The 17,343-nt window shown below is 42.7% G+C and overlaps 5 protein-coding genes across 8 annotated transcripts in view; 2 read left to right on the top strand and 3 right to left on the bottom strand.

Annotated features, from left to right (window-relative positions):
* The window catches only part of LOC131132104 (SH3 and multiple ankyrin repeat domains protein 2-like), a 153,031-nt gene extending 152,172 nt beyond the window's left edge, over positions 1 to 859 (bottom strand). The window contains exon 1 of the mRNA XM_058077384.1: positions 409 to 859. The gene's annotated coding sequence lies outside the window, so the exon portion shown is untranslated. The remainder of the gene's footprint in view (positions 1 to 408) is intronic.
* A 2,434-nt stretch (positions 860 to 3,293) lies between these two features.
* On the bottom strand, positions 3,294 to 9,548 carry LOC131131841 (zinc finger protein 501-like). Of its 3 annotated transcripts, none has more exons than XR_009130257.1 (3): positions 8,825 to 9,548; positions 6,671 to 8,218; positions 3,294 to 3,579 (listed from the first exon to the last, which is right to left on the bottom strand). XR_009130257.1 is itself a non-coding variant. In XM_058076792.1 (3 exons), exons 1-3 carry the CDS (start codon positions 8,922 to 8,924, stop codon positions 3,524 to 3,526), a joined length of 801 nt encoding a protein of 266 aa, XP_057932775.1. In that variant the 5' UTR covers positions 8,925 to 9,548; the 3' UTR covers positions 3,296 to 3,523. The 3 variants fall into 3 exon arrangements, 2 of the variants coding, with proteins under 2 accessions (XP_057932775.1, XP_057932774.1); XM_058076792.1 differs by having other exon boundaries at positions 3,296 to 3,579; positions 7,574 to 8,218; XM_058076791.1 differs by lacking the exon at positions 3,294 to 3,579 and having other exon boundaries at positions 4,721 to 8,218.
* On the top strand, positions 9,169 to 16,268 carry LOC131131839 (zinc finger protein OZF-like). Of its 2 annotated transcripts, XM_058076788.1 has the most exons (5): positions 9,173 to 9,337; positions 9,369 to 9,587; positions 10,474 to 12,970; positions 13,344 to 14,986; positions 15,325 to 16,261. In XM_058076788.1, exons 2-3 carry the CDS (start codon positions 9,389 to 9,391, stop codon positions 11,577 to 11,579), a joined length of 1,305 nt encoding a protein of 434 aa, XP_057932771.1. In that variant the 5' UTR covers positions 9,173 to 9,337; positions 9,369 to 9,388; the 3' UTR covers positions 11,580 to 12,970; positions 13,344 to 14,986; positions 15,325 to 16,261. The 2 variants fall into 2 exon arrangements, with proteins under 2 accessions (XP_057932772.1, XP_057932771.1); XM_058076789.1 differs by having other exon boundaries at positions 9,169 to 9,587; positions 15,325 to 16,268.
* On the bottom strand, positions 15,316 to 17,269 carry LOC131131850 (zinc finger protein 3-like). The gene is made up of 2 exons (XM_058076803.1): positions 16,541 to 17,269; positions 15,316 to 16,419 (listed from the first exon to the last, which is right to left on the bottom strand). Exons 1-2 carry the CDS (start codon positions 16,737 to 16,739, stop codon positions 15,767 to 15,769), a joined length of 852 nt encoding a protein of 283 aa, XP_057932786.1. The 5' UTR covers positions 16,740 to 17,269; the 3' UTR covers positions 15,316 to 15,766.
* Positions 16,404 to 17,343, top strand: part of mmp15b (matrix metallopeptidase 15b) — a 36,373-nt gene continuing 35,433 nt past the window's right edge. The window contains exon 1 of the mRNA XM_058076765.1: positions 16,404 to 16,507. The gene's annotated coding sequence lies outside the window, so the exon portion shown is untranslated. The remainder of the gene's footprint in view (positions 16,508 to 17,343) is intronic.

Genomic DNA, 17,343 nt, shown 5'->3' on the forward strand with positions numbered 1-17,343 from the left:
GTGGCAAGAAATGCTTGAGAGCCATATACAGTCATCAAAAGAGCCCTACCTGGCTCCCGAGCCATAGGTTCCCTACCTCTGCTGTGAGGCAATAAAGTCCAACTTATTTTCAGTGCGATCTTGATTAGCGTCAACAATCCATTCCGTTAGTTCTGCGATGAAGCGAAACACACTCGATTCATCCAATGAAGCCAAAAATGTTAACAAAAAAAACACGCTTAAATCTGTGCAGCCTCATGTGAGCATGTTGCTTTGGGGGTCGCAGATTTCAATTTTGTTGTTGTTTTTGGCCAAAACACACACAACACAGAAAATAGTCAAGCTTGTTTTGAAATGCTGCAAATACTACTACACACTCAACAAGTCATTTTCAGAAAAAATACCACATAGTAATCACGTAAAGTATACCTCGACTGCGATGAGGAGGGCCTCTTCATGCTGGTAGCCGACTGGGAGCATCACAGTGGGGCGAGTGATGATTGCGTCCCCGCTGACTTCTCTGCATCCTTCCAGAGAGATCTAAAAATCATTTTCACCACCTCTAGTGTCAAACGCAGTCTTGATTTATTTTCCCTCAACGAGTGAAACTTTCGATGTTGTTTTATCATCATTAGTGAACACAACAGCTACAGTAGAAGAGGAAATCTTCCGTTATTGGGTATTGCAAGTTGGAAGCCATTTAAAGTCGCCATTACAATACATTGGTGAGAAAATAACCACCGCAGGAAGTTGTCAAGAAAAAAAACAATGCTAAAAAAAAATGCTAATGTGTGAGTCTTATCTTATTTATGTATAATATGTCTTAGCTTCGGGCTGCGTGGCGGTCGAGTGGTTAGCACGCAGACCTCACAGCGAGGAGACCAGGGTTCGGTCCCCGCCCTCGGCCATCTCTGTGTGGAGTTTGCATGTTCTCCCTGTGCATGCGTGGGTTTTCTCCGGGTACTCCGGTTTCCTCCCACATTCCAAAAACATGCTAGGTTAATTAGCCACTCCAAATTGTCCATAGGTATGAATGTGAGTGTGAATGGTTGTTTGTCTATATGTGCCCTGTGATTGGCTGGCGACCAGTCCAGGGTGTACCCCGCCTCTCGCCCGAAGACAGCTGGGATAGGCTCCAGCACCCCCCGCGACCCTCGTGAGGAAAAGCGGTAGAAAATGAATGAATGAATGAATGTCTTAGCTTCGGGCTGCGTGGCGGTCGAGTGGTTAGCACGCAGACCTCACAGCTAGGAGACCCGAGTTCAATCCCACCCTCGGCCATCAGCCATCGGCAAGACAGCTGGGATAGGCTCCAGCACCCCCCCCGCAACCCTTGTGTGAGGATAAGCGATAGAAAATAAATGAATGAATGTCTTAGCTTCTCCAATTATATCGACTTCAGGGTCAGGCAAAATGATGTGACATTTGTAGGTTATGTGCAATATTAAGGGCTCTAAATGCAATATACTAAGTTCTATGTGAAGTATTTCCATAATGCCTCATATTAACTCTCTAACAAGATCTCAGTGTATAGACTGGTCATATATCTCATCTCGTCTCATATTATCTACATACTGTATTGTATAGAACTCTGGGAAAAACTGTTGATCTTTGTTAATACTTGGGTCGTTTATATTGTTTATTTTTCTATATTGTGTATTTTGTACTGCTTAACCGACTCTGTACTCTTGCTGCTGTGCAATACAAGTTTCCCCACTGAGGGACGAATAAAGGCATATCTTAATCTTAAATAAAAGGCAAATAAAGTAAAGAAACAAAAAAAAGTGTTTTTATTTTGGAAAAGTACATATAATGCCATTCTGTTTCATTATGTTTTAAAAATGAAACCAGTTCTGGCGGTGCGAGGTGATTTTGGTTTCAATGCAGATCCAGTAGTTGGTAACCCATAACAAGATGGCGTTTGGAGCTGGTTCGGGATCATGTCTACCAAGATCCAAGTGTAAACGGAATGCTTGTTGTGTTGCAGTTACAGATTCATTCATTCATTCATTTTCTACCGCTTTCCCTCACGAGGGTCGCGGGGGTGCTGGAGCCTATCCCAGCTGTCTTCGGGCGTAAGGCGGGGTACACCCTGGACTGGTGGCCAGCCAATCACAGGGCACATATAGACAAACAACCATTCACACTCACATTCATACCTATGGACAATTTGGAGTGGCTAATTAACCTAGCATGTTTTTGGAATGTGGGAGGAAACCGGAGTACCCGGAGAAAACCCACGCATGCACGGGGAGAACATGCAAACTCCACACAGAGATGCCCGAGGGTGGGATTGAACCCTGGTCTCCTGGCTGTGAGGTCTGTGCGCTAACCCCTAGACCACCGTGCCGCCCCAGTTACAGATTGGCAACTGAAAAAAAAAAAATCGAAAAACGATGGCGCTATATGTACTTTTTGAAAACAAAAACAATTTAGTTTTACTTTATTTGCCTTTTATTTAACCTACATTTTGCCTGACTTTGTATATTGGCTAATCCAAATGTGGCCAGTTTTTGCTATGTTAGCATGCTTGTTTTCTGTTGCTGTATGAACATATGCTGTAGATCAGGGGTGGGCAAACTACGGCCCGGGGGCCACATGCGGCCCACCAAACGTTTGAATCCGGCCCGCCAGTTGCTTTTAAGTATTTCAACTTTTAACATACCAGCTGGCAACATGACTTTCAAGTCGGATGTCTTATTCAGTAAAAAAAATAATAAATAAATCGTAGTTTGATGTGGTCTGATGTTTAAAGTGCTCCTGAAAAAAAGGAAACAAGAACATATAGCTGATAGTATGACAATTAAAATTAGACAAATAATTCAAGGCGTAAAATTATTAAAATTATTAAAAAAATATTTTAAAATTATTAAAAAAATATTTAAAAAGTATTAAAAAAATAAAAAATTATTAACAATTATTAAAATTATTAAAAATTATTTAAAAATTATTAACAATTATTTAAAATTATTTAAAATTATTTAAAATTATTTAAAATTAATAAAAAAAATATTTTAAAAATTATTTAAAAAATATTTTAAAAATATTAAAAAAATATTTAAAAAATATTAAAAATTATTTAAAAATATTAAAAATTATTAGAAATTTATTAAAAATTATTAAAAAATATTAAAAATTATTTAAAATTATTTTAAAAATATTTTTAACATATTAAAAATCATTAAAATTATTAAAATTATAAGCATAAAATCATGTGTGTTATATACATACATATAAATATATGTTCTGGCCCCCCCACACAATTTTGTTAACTCAATGCGGCCCATGAGTCAAAAAGTTTGCCCACCCCTGCTGTAGATCATGTATTTGTTGAAGGAACTTCAACTGATGCCTGATTGTGCTCATTCCACCACCACCACCACCACCACCACCACACTTCCTGGTTGCCCTTGCTCACCGCTCTCCATCTCGCTCTCTCTCTCCTCTGGTCCCTCTCTGAAAGCACATTAATCATAGTCTCCCACATGCTTTCACCTCCACCTCTCCTTTCCTCGTACTCCTCCGGTTCTCTTCCTCCGGTGTGTCAGGCAAGTGGGTCATCGGCAAAGGCAGGACTGCTTGCTTTCACCGGGAGAGAATCTGAGGTGTATGAAAAGCAGCGAACCAAAACAAAGCTTTTTAATCCACTTTTGTGGCCATCTGAATGTGACATTTTATAGCCATTACAATGTTTATTATTCATTCATCTCCATCGAGGTTAGATGTTAGCTGGAGTCTACTCCAGCTGACTTCAGGAGTGAAAGTTTTTTAAAAAAAAAAGGAGACCTATTAGACCAGGGGTGGGCAAACTACGGCCCGGGGGCCACATGCGGCCCACCAAACGTTTGAATCCGGCCCGCCAGTTGCTTTTAAGTATTTCAACTTTTAACATACCAGCTGGCAACATGACTTTCAAGTCGGATGTCTTATTCAGTAAAAAAAATAATAAATAAATCGTAGTTTGATGTGGTCTGATGTTTAAAGTGCTCCTGAAAAAAAGGAAACAAGAACATATAGCTGATAGTATGACAATTAAAATTAGACAAATAATTCAAGGCGTAAAATTATTAAAATTATTAAAAAAATATTTTAAAATTATTAAAAAAATATTTAAAAAGTATTAAAAAAATAAAAAATTATTAACAATTATTAAAATTATTAAAAATTATTTAAAAATTATTAACAATTATTTAAAATTATTTAAAATTATTTAAAATTATTTAAAATAATTTAAAATTATTTAAAATTATTAAAAATTAATAAAAAAATATTTTAAAAATTATTTAAAAAATATTTTAAAAATATTTAAAAAAAATTTAAAAAATATTAAAAATTATTTAAAAATATTAAAAATTATTAGAAAATTATTAAAAAATATTAAAAAATATTTAAAATTATTTTAAAAATATTTTTAACATATTAAAAATCATTAAAATTATTAAAATTATAAGCATAAAATCATGTGTGTTATATACATACATATAAATATATGTTCTGGCCCCCCCACACAATTTTGTTAACTCAATGCGGCCCATGAGTCAAAAAGTTTGCCCACCCCTGTATTAGACTCATTGTCAGGCCTTTGTATGGAGTTCTGGACCCCTAGAGCAGCTACACGTGATAACCCGCATGGAAAGCTTCATAGAGCTTCCAGACTTTGCACCCATCCCTGCTGTGTTTCCTTCCCACCCAAACGGTCTGTGGAATTTACTCAACCCCCTGCCCTCCTCCAGGTACGCCTCCAGCTGAGCCCACTCCCCTGTGATTGGTCACGTTCCAAAGCGCTCCCAAGGACTTCCAGACAGCTGCCGAATCACACTTCCTAATTTTGCCGGTACAATTTGATTGTGGTTGACAAAGCTGATTAGCAGCTCCAGACATCGGTGAACTTGTCATTAGAACAAACCTGATAAATTCTTAATTATAGCTTCTCTTCTGGCTCTTCAACACGACCGAGTAACTTTGGAAAGGCGTTGGACTTCGGCGACAGCAGCTAGTCCAGCTTCCCGTTGGACCGTGTTCACAAAGTGACCTGTCATTCATACGCCGCCTCTCATTCGTCATTTATATTTCTATGTTTTATGATCCATTTGGGTTAGATTTGGACCTTCTGGAACAGATTGATGATGCTAACCAAGGTACCACTGTACCCTCCTTGGTGGTAAATTCAACACGCAGCAGATATTTTCCCTTTTTGAAATGAATTCATATAATTCATAAAGTTGTTGTTTGATTAAAGAACACCCGGATTGAGACTTGCATCAGCTTTTCATATGTTAGCATTTTTGCCCTGACGGAATCTTTGTCCCTTCCCTTCCATCATGCTTCCAAAGGAGAAGGCTGGGACGCAAACGAAATTGGAGAAGATGTAAATCAGTTTCTGTCAACATGCATTAGGCTCAATAACTGCCAGTCGTGTGGAGGAATCAGGAACAGGAACAGCCGAATAAAAAGCAGTAGCAGCAGTAACTTACAGTACATACTGTAGTATTTCTATTCATATGTAAGAAATAAGGATTCTTTTCTGAGGCGTTAGATGAGCCAACTTTGCCATCTAGTGGTTTCCTGTAAACATTCCATGTAGAGATGGGATTTATGGCTCTATGAAGGGAGTTGGTGTTCATTTCTTAGAGCCTTTGAAAAGTCTGGCTTGTTATATTTCTTTGTCGGAGGTCAAGTGAAGGTAACTTGGTTTTCTCAAAAAAAAAAAAGGATTTGGAACATAAACATCCCACCAAAATACCCTCTATTGGTGGGAATAATTATGAAATAGTGTTTACAATTTCATTTGGTTTGTTCTCATGATAAATATTCCATAAGGTTGGACCATATATTTATATTCCTCATTTATCATGGGTAATTGGTTCCCAACCCTGATTTATAAAAGGACATTTTTTGGTAGTTAGAGCATAGAAAAATTGTTTACAACATTATTAGAGCCCTTAAGCCACAAAATAGCACCCCTATAGTTCCCTTTATACTCCTATTACCCAATGCAGTAGACATAATAGGAGAAAATAAGACATAAATAAGACTAAATAAATGACAAATGACCCCTTTTGGCGTTTCGGTTAACATGACAAATTTTTTTAGCAAGTTTTTGGTTATCATACAATATGGCGCACTCTTGTCTTGTTATGAATACACTCCCACACCTTGGCGGCTGGCAAAGCAGCCATGACGATCCTTACCGCCACCGCCCAGCTAAAGTATGTGGTTGAATATTACAAACGAACTATTGCATTGATTGCTTCATGTTGACCTTTCTTTTTTGACCTTTGACCTTTATTGGGCATTATTCACATCCATTTGTTGTCTTTTAGGCAGCCATTGCCAGTAGTGGCAATGTGTCTCTTCTGGGTCAAATTTTTGGATACCTTTTACTCTTTGCCGCAGTCGCCATTTGCCTTCTTCTAATGACGAGCGGAACGATACTGAAAACCGATGCCTCCGATACTTTAGCCTCTAAAATGGATTCTTTGGCAGTAACAGGAATACTGTGGGGAGTGACTAAAAGGATGAACAATGGAGAATGTCATGAATAAATAAAGCAGGTGAGAGCTAAACTATGCTAAATGCTAACAGTCTGGCTTGCTAACCAGGCTAACCAGGCTAAGAGCTAACAACAGAGCAACTTTTCACACAGCAATGATGTCACATGTTGATGTTGTTAGAAGGTTAAAGTTCTCACAGTCTTGACAGGTGATTTCAAGCGGTGCAGCTTCACTTCCTGGCACTGTTCTCCCCAACAGGAAGCAGAGTGCAGCTTCACTTCCTGGCACTGTTCTCCCCAGCAGGAAGCGGTGCAGCTTCACTTCCTGGCACTGTTCTCCCCAACAGGAAGCGGTGCAGCTTCACTTCCTGGCACTGTTCTCCCCAACAGGAAGCGGTGCAGCTTCACTTCCTGGCACTGTTCTCCCCAACAGGAAGCAGAGTGCAGCTTCACTTCCTGGCACTGTTCTCCCCAACAGGAAGCGGTGCAGCTTCACTTCCTGGCACTGTTCTCCCCAACAGGAAGCGGTGCAGCTTCACTTCCTGGCACTGTTCTCCCCAACAGGAAGCAGAGTGCAGCTTCACTTCCTGCCGCTGTTCTCCCCAGCGCACGTGTGGTTACTAAGCTGGTACTTATAAGAGAATCGTTCGGCACACGCGCTGCACCGAAACACTTTCTCTCCCGTGTGTCTCCTCGTGTGTCTCACAAACGTGGATCGGTGACAAAAGCTTTCGTCGCAGAATGAACAGGAATATGGTTTCTCTCCGGTGTGTATTCTTATGTGTGCTTGCAAGTTTGGCTTTTGAGAGAACATTTTACCACATGTTGAACAAGAGTATGGTTTCTCTCCGGTGTGTATTCTCATGTGCTGTAAAAGGTTTGTTCGGTCACAAAAGCTTTTCTTGCAGACTGAACAGGAAAAGGTTTTCTCTCCAGTGTGGACGGTCATGTGCGTTTTCAAACACTGAATTTGTACAAAGCTTCGCCCGCACACGGAACAGGAAAACGGTTTCTCTCCGGTGTGTATTCTTGTGTGTATTGTCAAATTTTGTTTGCGTACAAAACCTTTACCGCACACTGAACAGGAAAAAGGCTTCTCACCGGTGTGTATCGTCATGTGTAACCTCCAGTTGGTCTTCAGGGAGAATCTTTTATCACAAACTGAGCACTGGAATGGTTTCTCTCCCGTGTGCAGTCTCGTGTGTCTTTTCATGTTACTGCGATCGTTAAAGGTCTTGTCGCAGTGTTGGCATTTCAAGCGTGTGTTGTCAGGGTGACATGTCATATCAGCTGTAGAGTCTTCATCATCATCATCATCATCAGTGTCAGGAGAGTGTGACGTCGTGTGCTCGCTATCTGATAGTGGAGCTAAGAGCTTGTCTGCTGGTGATCCTCCACAGTGGTCTCCATCGGCTTCTGTTGAGCTGCTGCTCGGAGGCTCCGCCTCCCTCGTCTCCTCCCCACTTGGACCAGGATGAAGCTGTGAGGACTCAGGTGGTTTGGCTTCACGGTCTTCAGTCTTCACGGAGACGATGGTCAGTGGTAACTTGGTGAGATCAGCGTCCTCTCGCCCAAGAAGACGCTCTTCCTCCCGAGTGATCCAGAGTTCCTCCTCTTCCTCTTTAACGTGGAGGGCCTCTGGCTCCTCCTTCTCCTCTTTGACTAAGGGGGCCCGCTTCAAAATGGAGCTCCCTCCATGCGGCCGAGGAGGACGTTCTTCTGGATAACCAATGAGGTGTTGGAGGTCTGCAGAAGAAGTGAAACATTTCACAAGGTGAAATGTCACCTGTCACTTTCCAGACAGTTCAAAGCTGCGTGGTTCCTTTGTGTACGGTGCAGCCAACCAGGTGAAATATTTTACATGTAACCTCGGTTTTTGAAAACCTAGCATTCAGTTTTTGACCACAATAAACTCTTGACTTTGGTTGCCGTACGCCAAGGGGTGTCCAAATGTTCTACTGAGGTCCACATGGTGAAAGATAAAAGGAAGGACTTTAATATTGTGTCAGGTGCTAAGAAGTTATATATAAAATATGTGAGTGATATATATTTTAGATATTTCTGATTTATAAACGTTCTTTTTGGAATGTTACTTTATTCCCATAATATGTTGACTCCGTTGCTGTAAAATAAGTTTTTCCCAAAGCTAATTTTCTCGTCTATTCCACATTTGATGTTAGCAAAGAGTAGCTAATCCTAAGGGTCGTATTCAAGTCATCTTTTGTTTGACTGTCCTGGTTGTCGATCATGGCCGCCGTCTTGCGTTCGATTTTTGCATTATTGCTTAAAATGCATTTCTTAAATTAACCATAGAAATAGTGTTAGAGGCTTAAATACAACATGTAAAGATACCTTGAATGTGTGGCGAGATGTCAGTGGTGCAAACCTCCAGTTGTCGTCGTCGCTCGTTCTCCTTTCTTGTTCGACAAAGTTCCTCCTCGACCGCCGCCATCCTTCTTTCAAACACCTCAGAAATGTAGTCAGTAGCGGCAGTGCGTCTCTGGGTGGTTTAAATCCATTTTGTTGCAATTTGGCGCGTTCGCCATTTGCCTAGCTGCAACGTTGGTAAACTTCCGCTTTCTTACACTGTTGCCAACTCCCCAGTAAGAAAGGTCGCTATTGGCCAAGAAGTATCGCGTTAACAACGGTCGTACTGCGACTTCCGTATTATGCTCTGCGCGGGCTTGGCTGCCATGATGGTTTTAGTTAGCTTGTGACTGTAATGGCGATGAAACTAAAGGGGGCGGTAATGCACCAAAATCAGGGATGCCAACCGCCACAAAACCGAAAAAGAAGTAACCCGCCATTACTCGGGCTAGCTTAGCTCGCTAGCTGCTAACAAAGAAACCCGGACGCGATCAACGCATCGCTAAGCGTAGATCGAGTGCGAGTGTAAAGTGTCGCGATCGTGTGAAAATGTGTCCAAATGTCCAAATGCTGAGAGCGTTGGTGAACCAGCGACTAGCTTTGGCTGTGGAAGAAATATTTGTAGTGTTGGAAAGAACCATAGCAGAGTACGAGGAGGAACTTTGTCGAACAAAAGAGGAGAACGAGCGACAACGTCAACTACTGGACGCTGTTTCCAAGAGGTATCAAGTTGGGTTGCACGGAACAGGTTAGTTTCGTTCTTCCTCTCGCATGTTTACTAACTTTATTTGTCATCAATAACACGACAAGAACACGGTAGTAGTACATGTATTTCCTGATTGATTAGTTCCGGATCCAATAGCACAGTTCTTAATTGATTTACTTTTATCCTGCGTCTGATTATTATTTGAACCCCGTTAAAACATGTATGTTTTTAAAATGTTCTGTATGAATAAAGTAGGTTGTTTGAAGATTGGGGAGACATAACCTTTAAAGGCTTAACTAGCTGTACCCCGATTGCTGGATGAGAGAGGGGCGTGGTGGGGGGGGTCAGGGGGTGGGGCTAGGGTTTATCAGCTGTGAGGGCATCAAAGGTAATGGTCCGCCCCCATCCTCCTCATCATCAGCCCCCACCAGGACCTACAACAGCAGATAATGGCTGTGTCCAATTTAAGGATCTGCGTCTACCCGGTCCATGGCGAACCAGCCTTGTGAATTCAGATGGTCTAGAGTCTAGACTCTAGGCTACCTCACACTTCCTGGTTGTGTGACGTGTTTGTGTTTACCCGAACGTCACAATCGCATGGGTAACAAACCAACGTGATGTCACCCCAGTCGACGTTCTCCTCACATTTTGGTGTCTTCTTCTCCATCATGACTGACAGCAGTCATTCCACATCTCCAGTCCTGAAAAGCGGACCACTACAAACGTATGCGCTTTTTTTCCTCCTGTGGTTTCGTGTTTTCACAGCGTCACACGTAGGCGTGCCTTGTGTATTCCATCATTTCACTCCATCATTTGGATGTCTGGATGCCACTAATCCGACACAGGATGGGTGCAGCATCCCAGGAACGTTCCCGTGTGGACAGTGTCTTCATGCTCAAGCGTGCGTTTGTCTTCTCGTGTCCTGCAGACATCACTGAAGGTCTCCCCCCTGAGCAGCAGGAGTGGAGCTCCAGGATGGAAGAGGAGGAGCCCCGGCCCCCCCACATTAAAGAGGAAGAGGAGGACCACAGCATCAGCCAGGAGGAAGAGCATCTTGAAGGACCGGAGGAGTTCCCAGTGATTGGCGTCCCTGTGAAGAGCGAAGATGATGAAGACGATGAAGGTGAGGAGAAGATAGAGGCGGAGCCTCCGAGCAGCAGCTCAACTCAACACATGACAACAGAAGCTGATGGAGACCACTGTGAAGGATCACCAGCAGACAAGCTCTTAGCTCCACTATCAGATAGCGAGCACACGACGTCACACTCTCCTCACACTGATGATGATGATGATGATGATGATGAAGACTCTACAGCTGATATGACATGTCACCCTGACAACACGCGCTTTAAATGCGCCCACTGCGACAAGACCTTCGCTCACAAGAAGAGTATGAACAGACACCTGAGAACCAGCATGGGTGAGAAAGCGTTCCCGTGCTCCGTTTGCGGTAAAAGATTCACTCAGCGGTCCCATTTGAAAAGACACGCCATGTTGCACCTTGAAGAGAAACCTTTTGCCATGTCCGTGTGTGGCGAAGGTTTCGTGCCAGATGGTAGTCTGACCAACGTGTATTCTTGTTTCGTGTGCGGTTTAGGTTTCAAACAAATAGATCATCTTCATGTACACATGAGGACACACACGGTAGAAAAACCATTCTCTTGCTCAGTGTGCGGCGCCGGTGTCGCAACAAAATATGATTTGAAAATACACATGACAAAACACACTGGAGTGAAACCATATTCCTGCTCGGTGTGTAGCATGAGTTTTGCACTTAAACGCACCTTGACCAGACACATGAAAAAACACACTGGAGAGAAACCACACTCCTGTTCAGTGTGCGGCATGTGTTTTACACAAAGGAGTAATTTGAAAAGACACGTGGAGAGACACACGGGAGAGAAAGTTGCCGCGTGCGTGCTGAAAGATTCTCCTCTCGGTACCACCTTAGCAACCACGCATGTGCTGGGGAGAACAGCAGCAGGAAGTGACGCTGCACCGCTTCCTGCTGGGGAGAACAGCAGCAGGAAGTGATGAGCTTGTGTTGTGTTGACTATTTAAGTCGTACGGGATTGTGTAACAGAACACAAGGGAAGGTGTGCGTCGGGTTGCGAATCAAAGTGTGACCCCGGGTGCCATCTTGCTTTTTATGAGCCTGTCTGATATTCTATTTATTCTATCTATATTCTATTTTTTCAGTTTATTGCTTATGTCTGTTATGAGAACCTGTGTAACATTGCCTACTCTTATGAATGTAAATATCATTTCATTGGGATTGCGTGTGATTTCCAAGTGTCCGTGAACACAGCAGCACTTGTGCCTGAGGAGGTAAGTGATGCACCTGAATGCACCATTTCTAGAAGAGCTGGCAGTGTTTTTTTCTGGTTTGATTCCGTTCCCACGTGGAGCAGGAAGTGGGCGTGTGTGTGCTGTTCACGAGGAAGCGGTGTTGGGGGGGGGGCTAAATGGAAGCGACTTTGTCGGATGTGCACTTCTACGCCACGTGTAAGCGTCACTTACATGATGTGTACAATATGTGTAATGTGCATGCATTTACTTTGTCACATGTTTCCTATTGGACTGCTCTCATTTGTATTGTTTGTGATTGCATGTGTTCCTATTGTTTAGACCACACACACACGTGACCCCTCTGGACTCGTACCACTCTTTGGACAGACCCCCCCCCCTTCTCCGGACAAACATTTACTGTAAATTAGCCCCCCCAGTACAATAAAGATCATTAAATGGTCCAACTCTAAAGGAACCCCCCCTTTTCTTAACACCCACAGCATTGTATAAATGGAATTAAAACAACACGCCCCCCCCACACACACACTAACTGAAACAAGTGTGATCTAGTGAGGAAAACTTGTACATGAATCCTACATTTCCTGCAAATTTCAAAGATATACTGCAAGTCTCCACGCTAGTGTAATGACACCTCCTCACCTGAGGGGGCAGTAATGCTAGAATGTACAAGCCGTGTCTTGCCTGCCGGAAGTAAATAAGGACAGTGGAAGCGTTAGCAAGACGGTATTTATTATCCCGTGTGATTGCAGCCATCACGTTTTTGTTTGTTTTAATCTGTACGGATTTATATGACGTAAAAGAATAATACTCCACCAATACGACGATACTTTTAAAGGATCATTCACAGTTTGGCGGCGCGAAGGCTGCGTTGCTAACAAAGAGACGCGGAAGTGATCAACACGGAGATCGTGTGAAAATGTGTCCAAATGTCCAAATGCTGAGAGCGTTGGTGAACCAGCGACTAGCTTTGGCTGTGGAAGAAATATTTGTAGTGTTGGAAAGAACCATAGCAGAGTACGAGGAGGAACTTTGTCGAACAAAAGAGGAGAACGAGCGACAACGTCAACTACTGGACGCTGTTTCCAAGAGGTATCAAGTTGGGTTGCACGGAACAGGTTAGTTTCCTTCTTCCTCTCACATGCCGGATATCACCTTAGTCTCTGATTAAAGATGAAAAATCCTTGTAATTACTACCATCCACCAGCAGGAGGTGCTGCTGGTGTACCACCTGAGACTCAACCTCTTAACCACAATCTCTTTACATCACAACTATATTCCTTTTCCTCCATGTGTAGATGTAAACCAACTCATTTCTAACAAAATATTATATATTAATATTTACTAATATTTAATAATAATATAATAATATTAATATTAACTTCTATATTAATAGAGGTTTGTCCAAAGCTACAATAACAAATGAACATCATAATTGTTCCTGACATGGAGCAACGATTGGCTTTTCTAAAGCATAATTTTGTCTTCCAGATATCAACGAAGAACATCTTCAGGAAGAGTGGAGCTTCATGGTGCAGCAAGAGAAACCCCACATTAAAGAGGAAGAGGAGGAGCCCCAGCCCCCCCACATTAAAGAGGAAGAGGAGCATCTTGAAGCACCGGAGGAGTTCCCAGTGATTGGCGTCCCTGTGAAGAGCGAAGATGATGAAGACGATGAAGGTGAAAGCGAGGAGAAGAGAGAGGCGGAGCCTCCGAGCAGCAGCTCCACTCAACACATGACAACAGAAGCCGATGGAGACCACTGTGGAGGATCACCAGCAGACAAGCTCTTAGCTCCACTATCAGATAGCGAGCACACGACGTCACACTCTCCTGACACTGATGACGATGATGATAATGATGAAGACTCTACAGCTGATATGACATGTCACCCCGACAACACGCACCTGAAATGCCAACACTGCGACAAGACCTTCAAACACCGCAGTAGTTTATGTCGACACAAGAGAAACCACACGGACAACACAGCCTTTAAATGCTCTCACTGTGACAAAACTTTAAGTCATTATCGTTATCTGAAAAGCCACATGAAATTGCACACAGAAGAGAAACCATTCAAGTGCTCAGTTTGCGGGAAAGGCTTCTTCAAAAAGTCAAATATGAACATCCACACAAGAATACACACCGGAGAGAAACCATTCATCTGTTCAGTGTGTGGTCGAACCTTTGCACAGAAACGAGATTTGACAGTCCACGCCACGATACACACTGGAGAGAGACCGTTTCCCTGTTCTGTTTGTGGGAAAAGATTTTCTCTAAATTCCAGTTTGAAATTACACATGAAAACCCACACTGGAGAGAAACCATTCATGTGCTCAGTTTGCGGTAAAAGATTCTCCCAAAAGGCAAATTTGACGGTGCACACGAGAACGCACACCGGAGAGAAACCTTTCTCCTGCCCGAGCTGTGGTGTGGGGCTGGTCAACAAGCAATGTTTGGAAAACCACATGAGGAGACACACGGGCGAGAAGGCGTTAACTTGCAGCGTGTGTTCTCAAAACTTCTCTTACAAGTACCAGCTGAACAATCACACGTGTGCGGGGGGGAACAGCAGCAGGAATACGTTGTAAAATACGCTTGAAATATTTGGATGCCTTTTTGTGTGTACATGACGTCAACAGAGTGCAGTCGGCTAATTTCATAGTAGGACATTTAAAAAAAGGATGAATGAAGAATTGAATATAGGAATAGATAAAGGGCACCCGACATTTTAGCCACAATGTTTGGTTGTCACGTTTGTGACGTTTAAAAAAAAAATCCAAAGCAGCAGAACAAAGTATATTTGTTGTGTTTGTTGTTGTTTTTTGTCTCCCACAACCTAACCCTCTTTTCTGCCGTGTCCAAATGTGTCAACGCTAGTTAGTGTGTCACCCCGAGTTACGCCCCAAAACTCCCCGTGGGACGAACTAAAAAGGAGCGCAGCAGCAGTTTTGACGTTTTGGACTATTTGCCATCTTTTCCCACTCAATCACAGACCAGGTTTGAACGCTGAGATAGGCTGCAAGAACAATGTTGTGGTTTCTTCACCTAACTTCTGAAGCACATCTCAAGCCAACGAACCGTTGCGTACCAAAACCAGACAACGCCGTGATGACATCACCACCCCGTAACATGTATGTTGAACATTTTACCTTGTTTTTTAAATCATTGAAAATTTGGGTAAATAAAAATTGGAATTAAGTTCATTTTTCTATTCATTGAAGGTTGGTTTGTGTAAATTTAATGTACACTAATTAATAAAATAATATAATAAATATATTTTATAACAATATAAATAAAATAATAAAACAAATTAATAAAAATAAAATTTAAAATACATTTTTTATAAAAAATAAAATAATTTGTGTAAATTAAAAAATATTAATTTAAATTTTTTGGTTAATTTGTTTTATTTTTTTAATTAGTATATGAAAATGTTAATTAAAAATATTAAATATTTATTAATTTACAGCGATGACCTGGACCTGGAGGCTGATTGACAGGTGGAGGAGCAGGAACACTGGAAGGAACGGAAATGATCTGAGATGGGAGTCTCAAAAATGTCCACCATTGAAACAGGAAGCCCGTGGAGATGATCACAGTCAAGTCAAGTCAAATGATGACAGAAGACGTTTAAAGTCGTTTGCCATCTTTTATTATTAGCATTAGCACATTAGCATTAGCAAACACGCTAACACAAGGTCAATGCAACGCCGCCATGGTCTTTATTACGTTTCAGGACGGTGTTACACACGTAACAATCATGTCAAGGTTCTGTCCGCCTCGGTTTGGTAGCCTACATCCTTCACTGGTGCCGCCAAGCCTTACATCCCGCCCCTTTCCTGCTCGGCCACAGGGAGCCACGCCCCACCCCGGAAGTCTCTTCACCGTTGAGTTGCTTCCTGGCCTCCGTTCTACCCGGCGCACTCGTGCTTCTTCAGCTGGTACTTGTAAAAGAATCGTTCACCGCACCCCCTGCACCGAAACACTTTCTCTCCAGTGTGTCTCCGGATGTGCCTCACCAGCTGTGTCTGGTCACAGAAGCTTTTGTTGCAGGTCGAGCATGGATGTCGATCTGTCAAAAACGTTCCTCCAAAATCCGTATCGCGCCGTGGACGGGCAGGTGTGGCCTTTTCCTTGGTGTGGGTGCCGGCGTGCGTTACCAAATGTGGCTTCTGGGTGAATCTGCGACCGCAAACGATGCATGCAAACGGTTTCTCTCCCGTGTGGACCCTCATGTGTCTCGTCAGATCCCAAATGCATTTAAAGCTTTTGTGGCAATGAGAGCATTTCAGTTGTTTGTTGTCAGCGTCATTGCTCGGGTCTGCTGGTGATCCTCCACGGTGGTCTCCATCGGCTTCTGTCATGTGTTGAGTTGAGCTGCTGCTCGGAGGCTCTTCGCTCGTCACAAGGACTCCAAACACCGGGAACTCCTCCAGTCCTTCAAACCCCTCCTGGCCGATGCTGTCATCCTCCTCTTCCTTTTTAATGCAGGGGAGCAGCGGCTCCTCCTCCTCCATCCCGCAGCTGCACCGCTGCTCAGGGTGAAGATGTTCATCTCTGATGACTGCGGGACACAAGAAGACAATACCTATGAGGATCTCATCCGTCTTTCTTCAAGTGAAGGAGTTTTAAGGTTGATGATCAAATATAAGGTTAGTAAACACCTGATTACGAATGATGCTAACCTGCTCTGTGTAACACAACCCGGGGCTTCTTGACAACAGCGTCCAGTAGTTGACGTTGTCGCTCGTTCTCCTCTTTTGTTCGACAAAGTTCCTCCTCGTACTCTGCTATGGTTCTTTCCAACACTACAAATATTTCTTCCACAGCCAAAGCTAGTCGCTGGTTCACCAACGCTCTCAGCATTTGGACATTTGGACACATTTTCACACGATCGCGACACTTTACACTCACACTTCCGGGTTTCTGTGTTAGCAGTGCAGCTTTTGCTAGCCTGAAACGAATTACGCTTCAAAAAGATGAACGTGTTGAGTATTATTCTTTTACAGCATAGAAATGCATACAGAATTAAAACTAAACAAAAAAAAAAACGTGATGACCGCAATCATATGGGATAATATGGACCTTGCTAACGCTTCCACCGTCTTGATATTTACTTCCGGTAAGCGAGACACGGCTTGTACATTCTAGCATTACTGCCTCCCTCAGGCGAGGAGGTGTTATTACACGCTCGTCAAGACCCATGTCTTGGGAATTTGCAGGAAATGTAGGATTAAATCGACATTTCAGCTTTTCCTCACTCGATTACATTTTTGTGTGTGTGTCATTTTCACACAATCGCAACACTTTACACTCACACTCCATCTCTGCTTAGCGATACTTAGTGTTGAATCTTTGTTTGTTAGCAGCTAGCAAGGTAAGCTAGCCGGATACGCTTCAGTGTTTACAGAAACGATTTTTCGACAATTTTTTGGGACGTCCAGGCTCGCCATCAGAGTGTGAGTGAGTGTGTGTGTGGGGGGGGGGG

The sequence above is a fragment of the Doryrhamphus excisus genome, chromosome 7 (assembly GCF_030265055.1).
Source record: "Doryrhamphus excisus isolate RoL2022-K1 chromosome 7, RoL_Dexc_1.0, whole genome shotgun sequence".
Lineage (NCBI taxonomy): Eukaryota > Metazoa > Chordata > Actinopteri > Syngnathiformes > Syngnathidae > Doryrhamphus > Doryrhamphus excisus.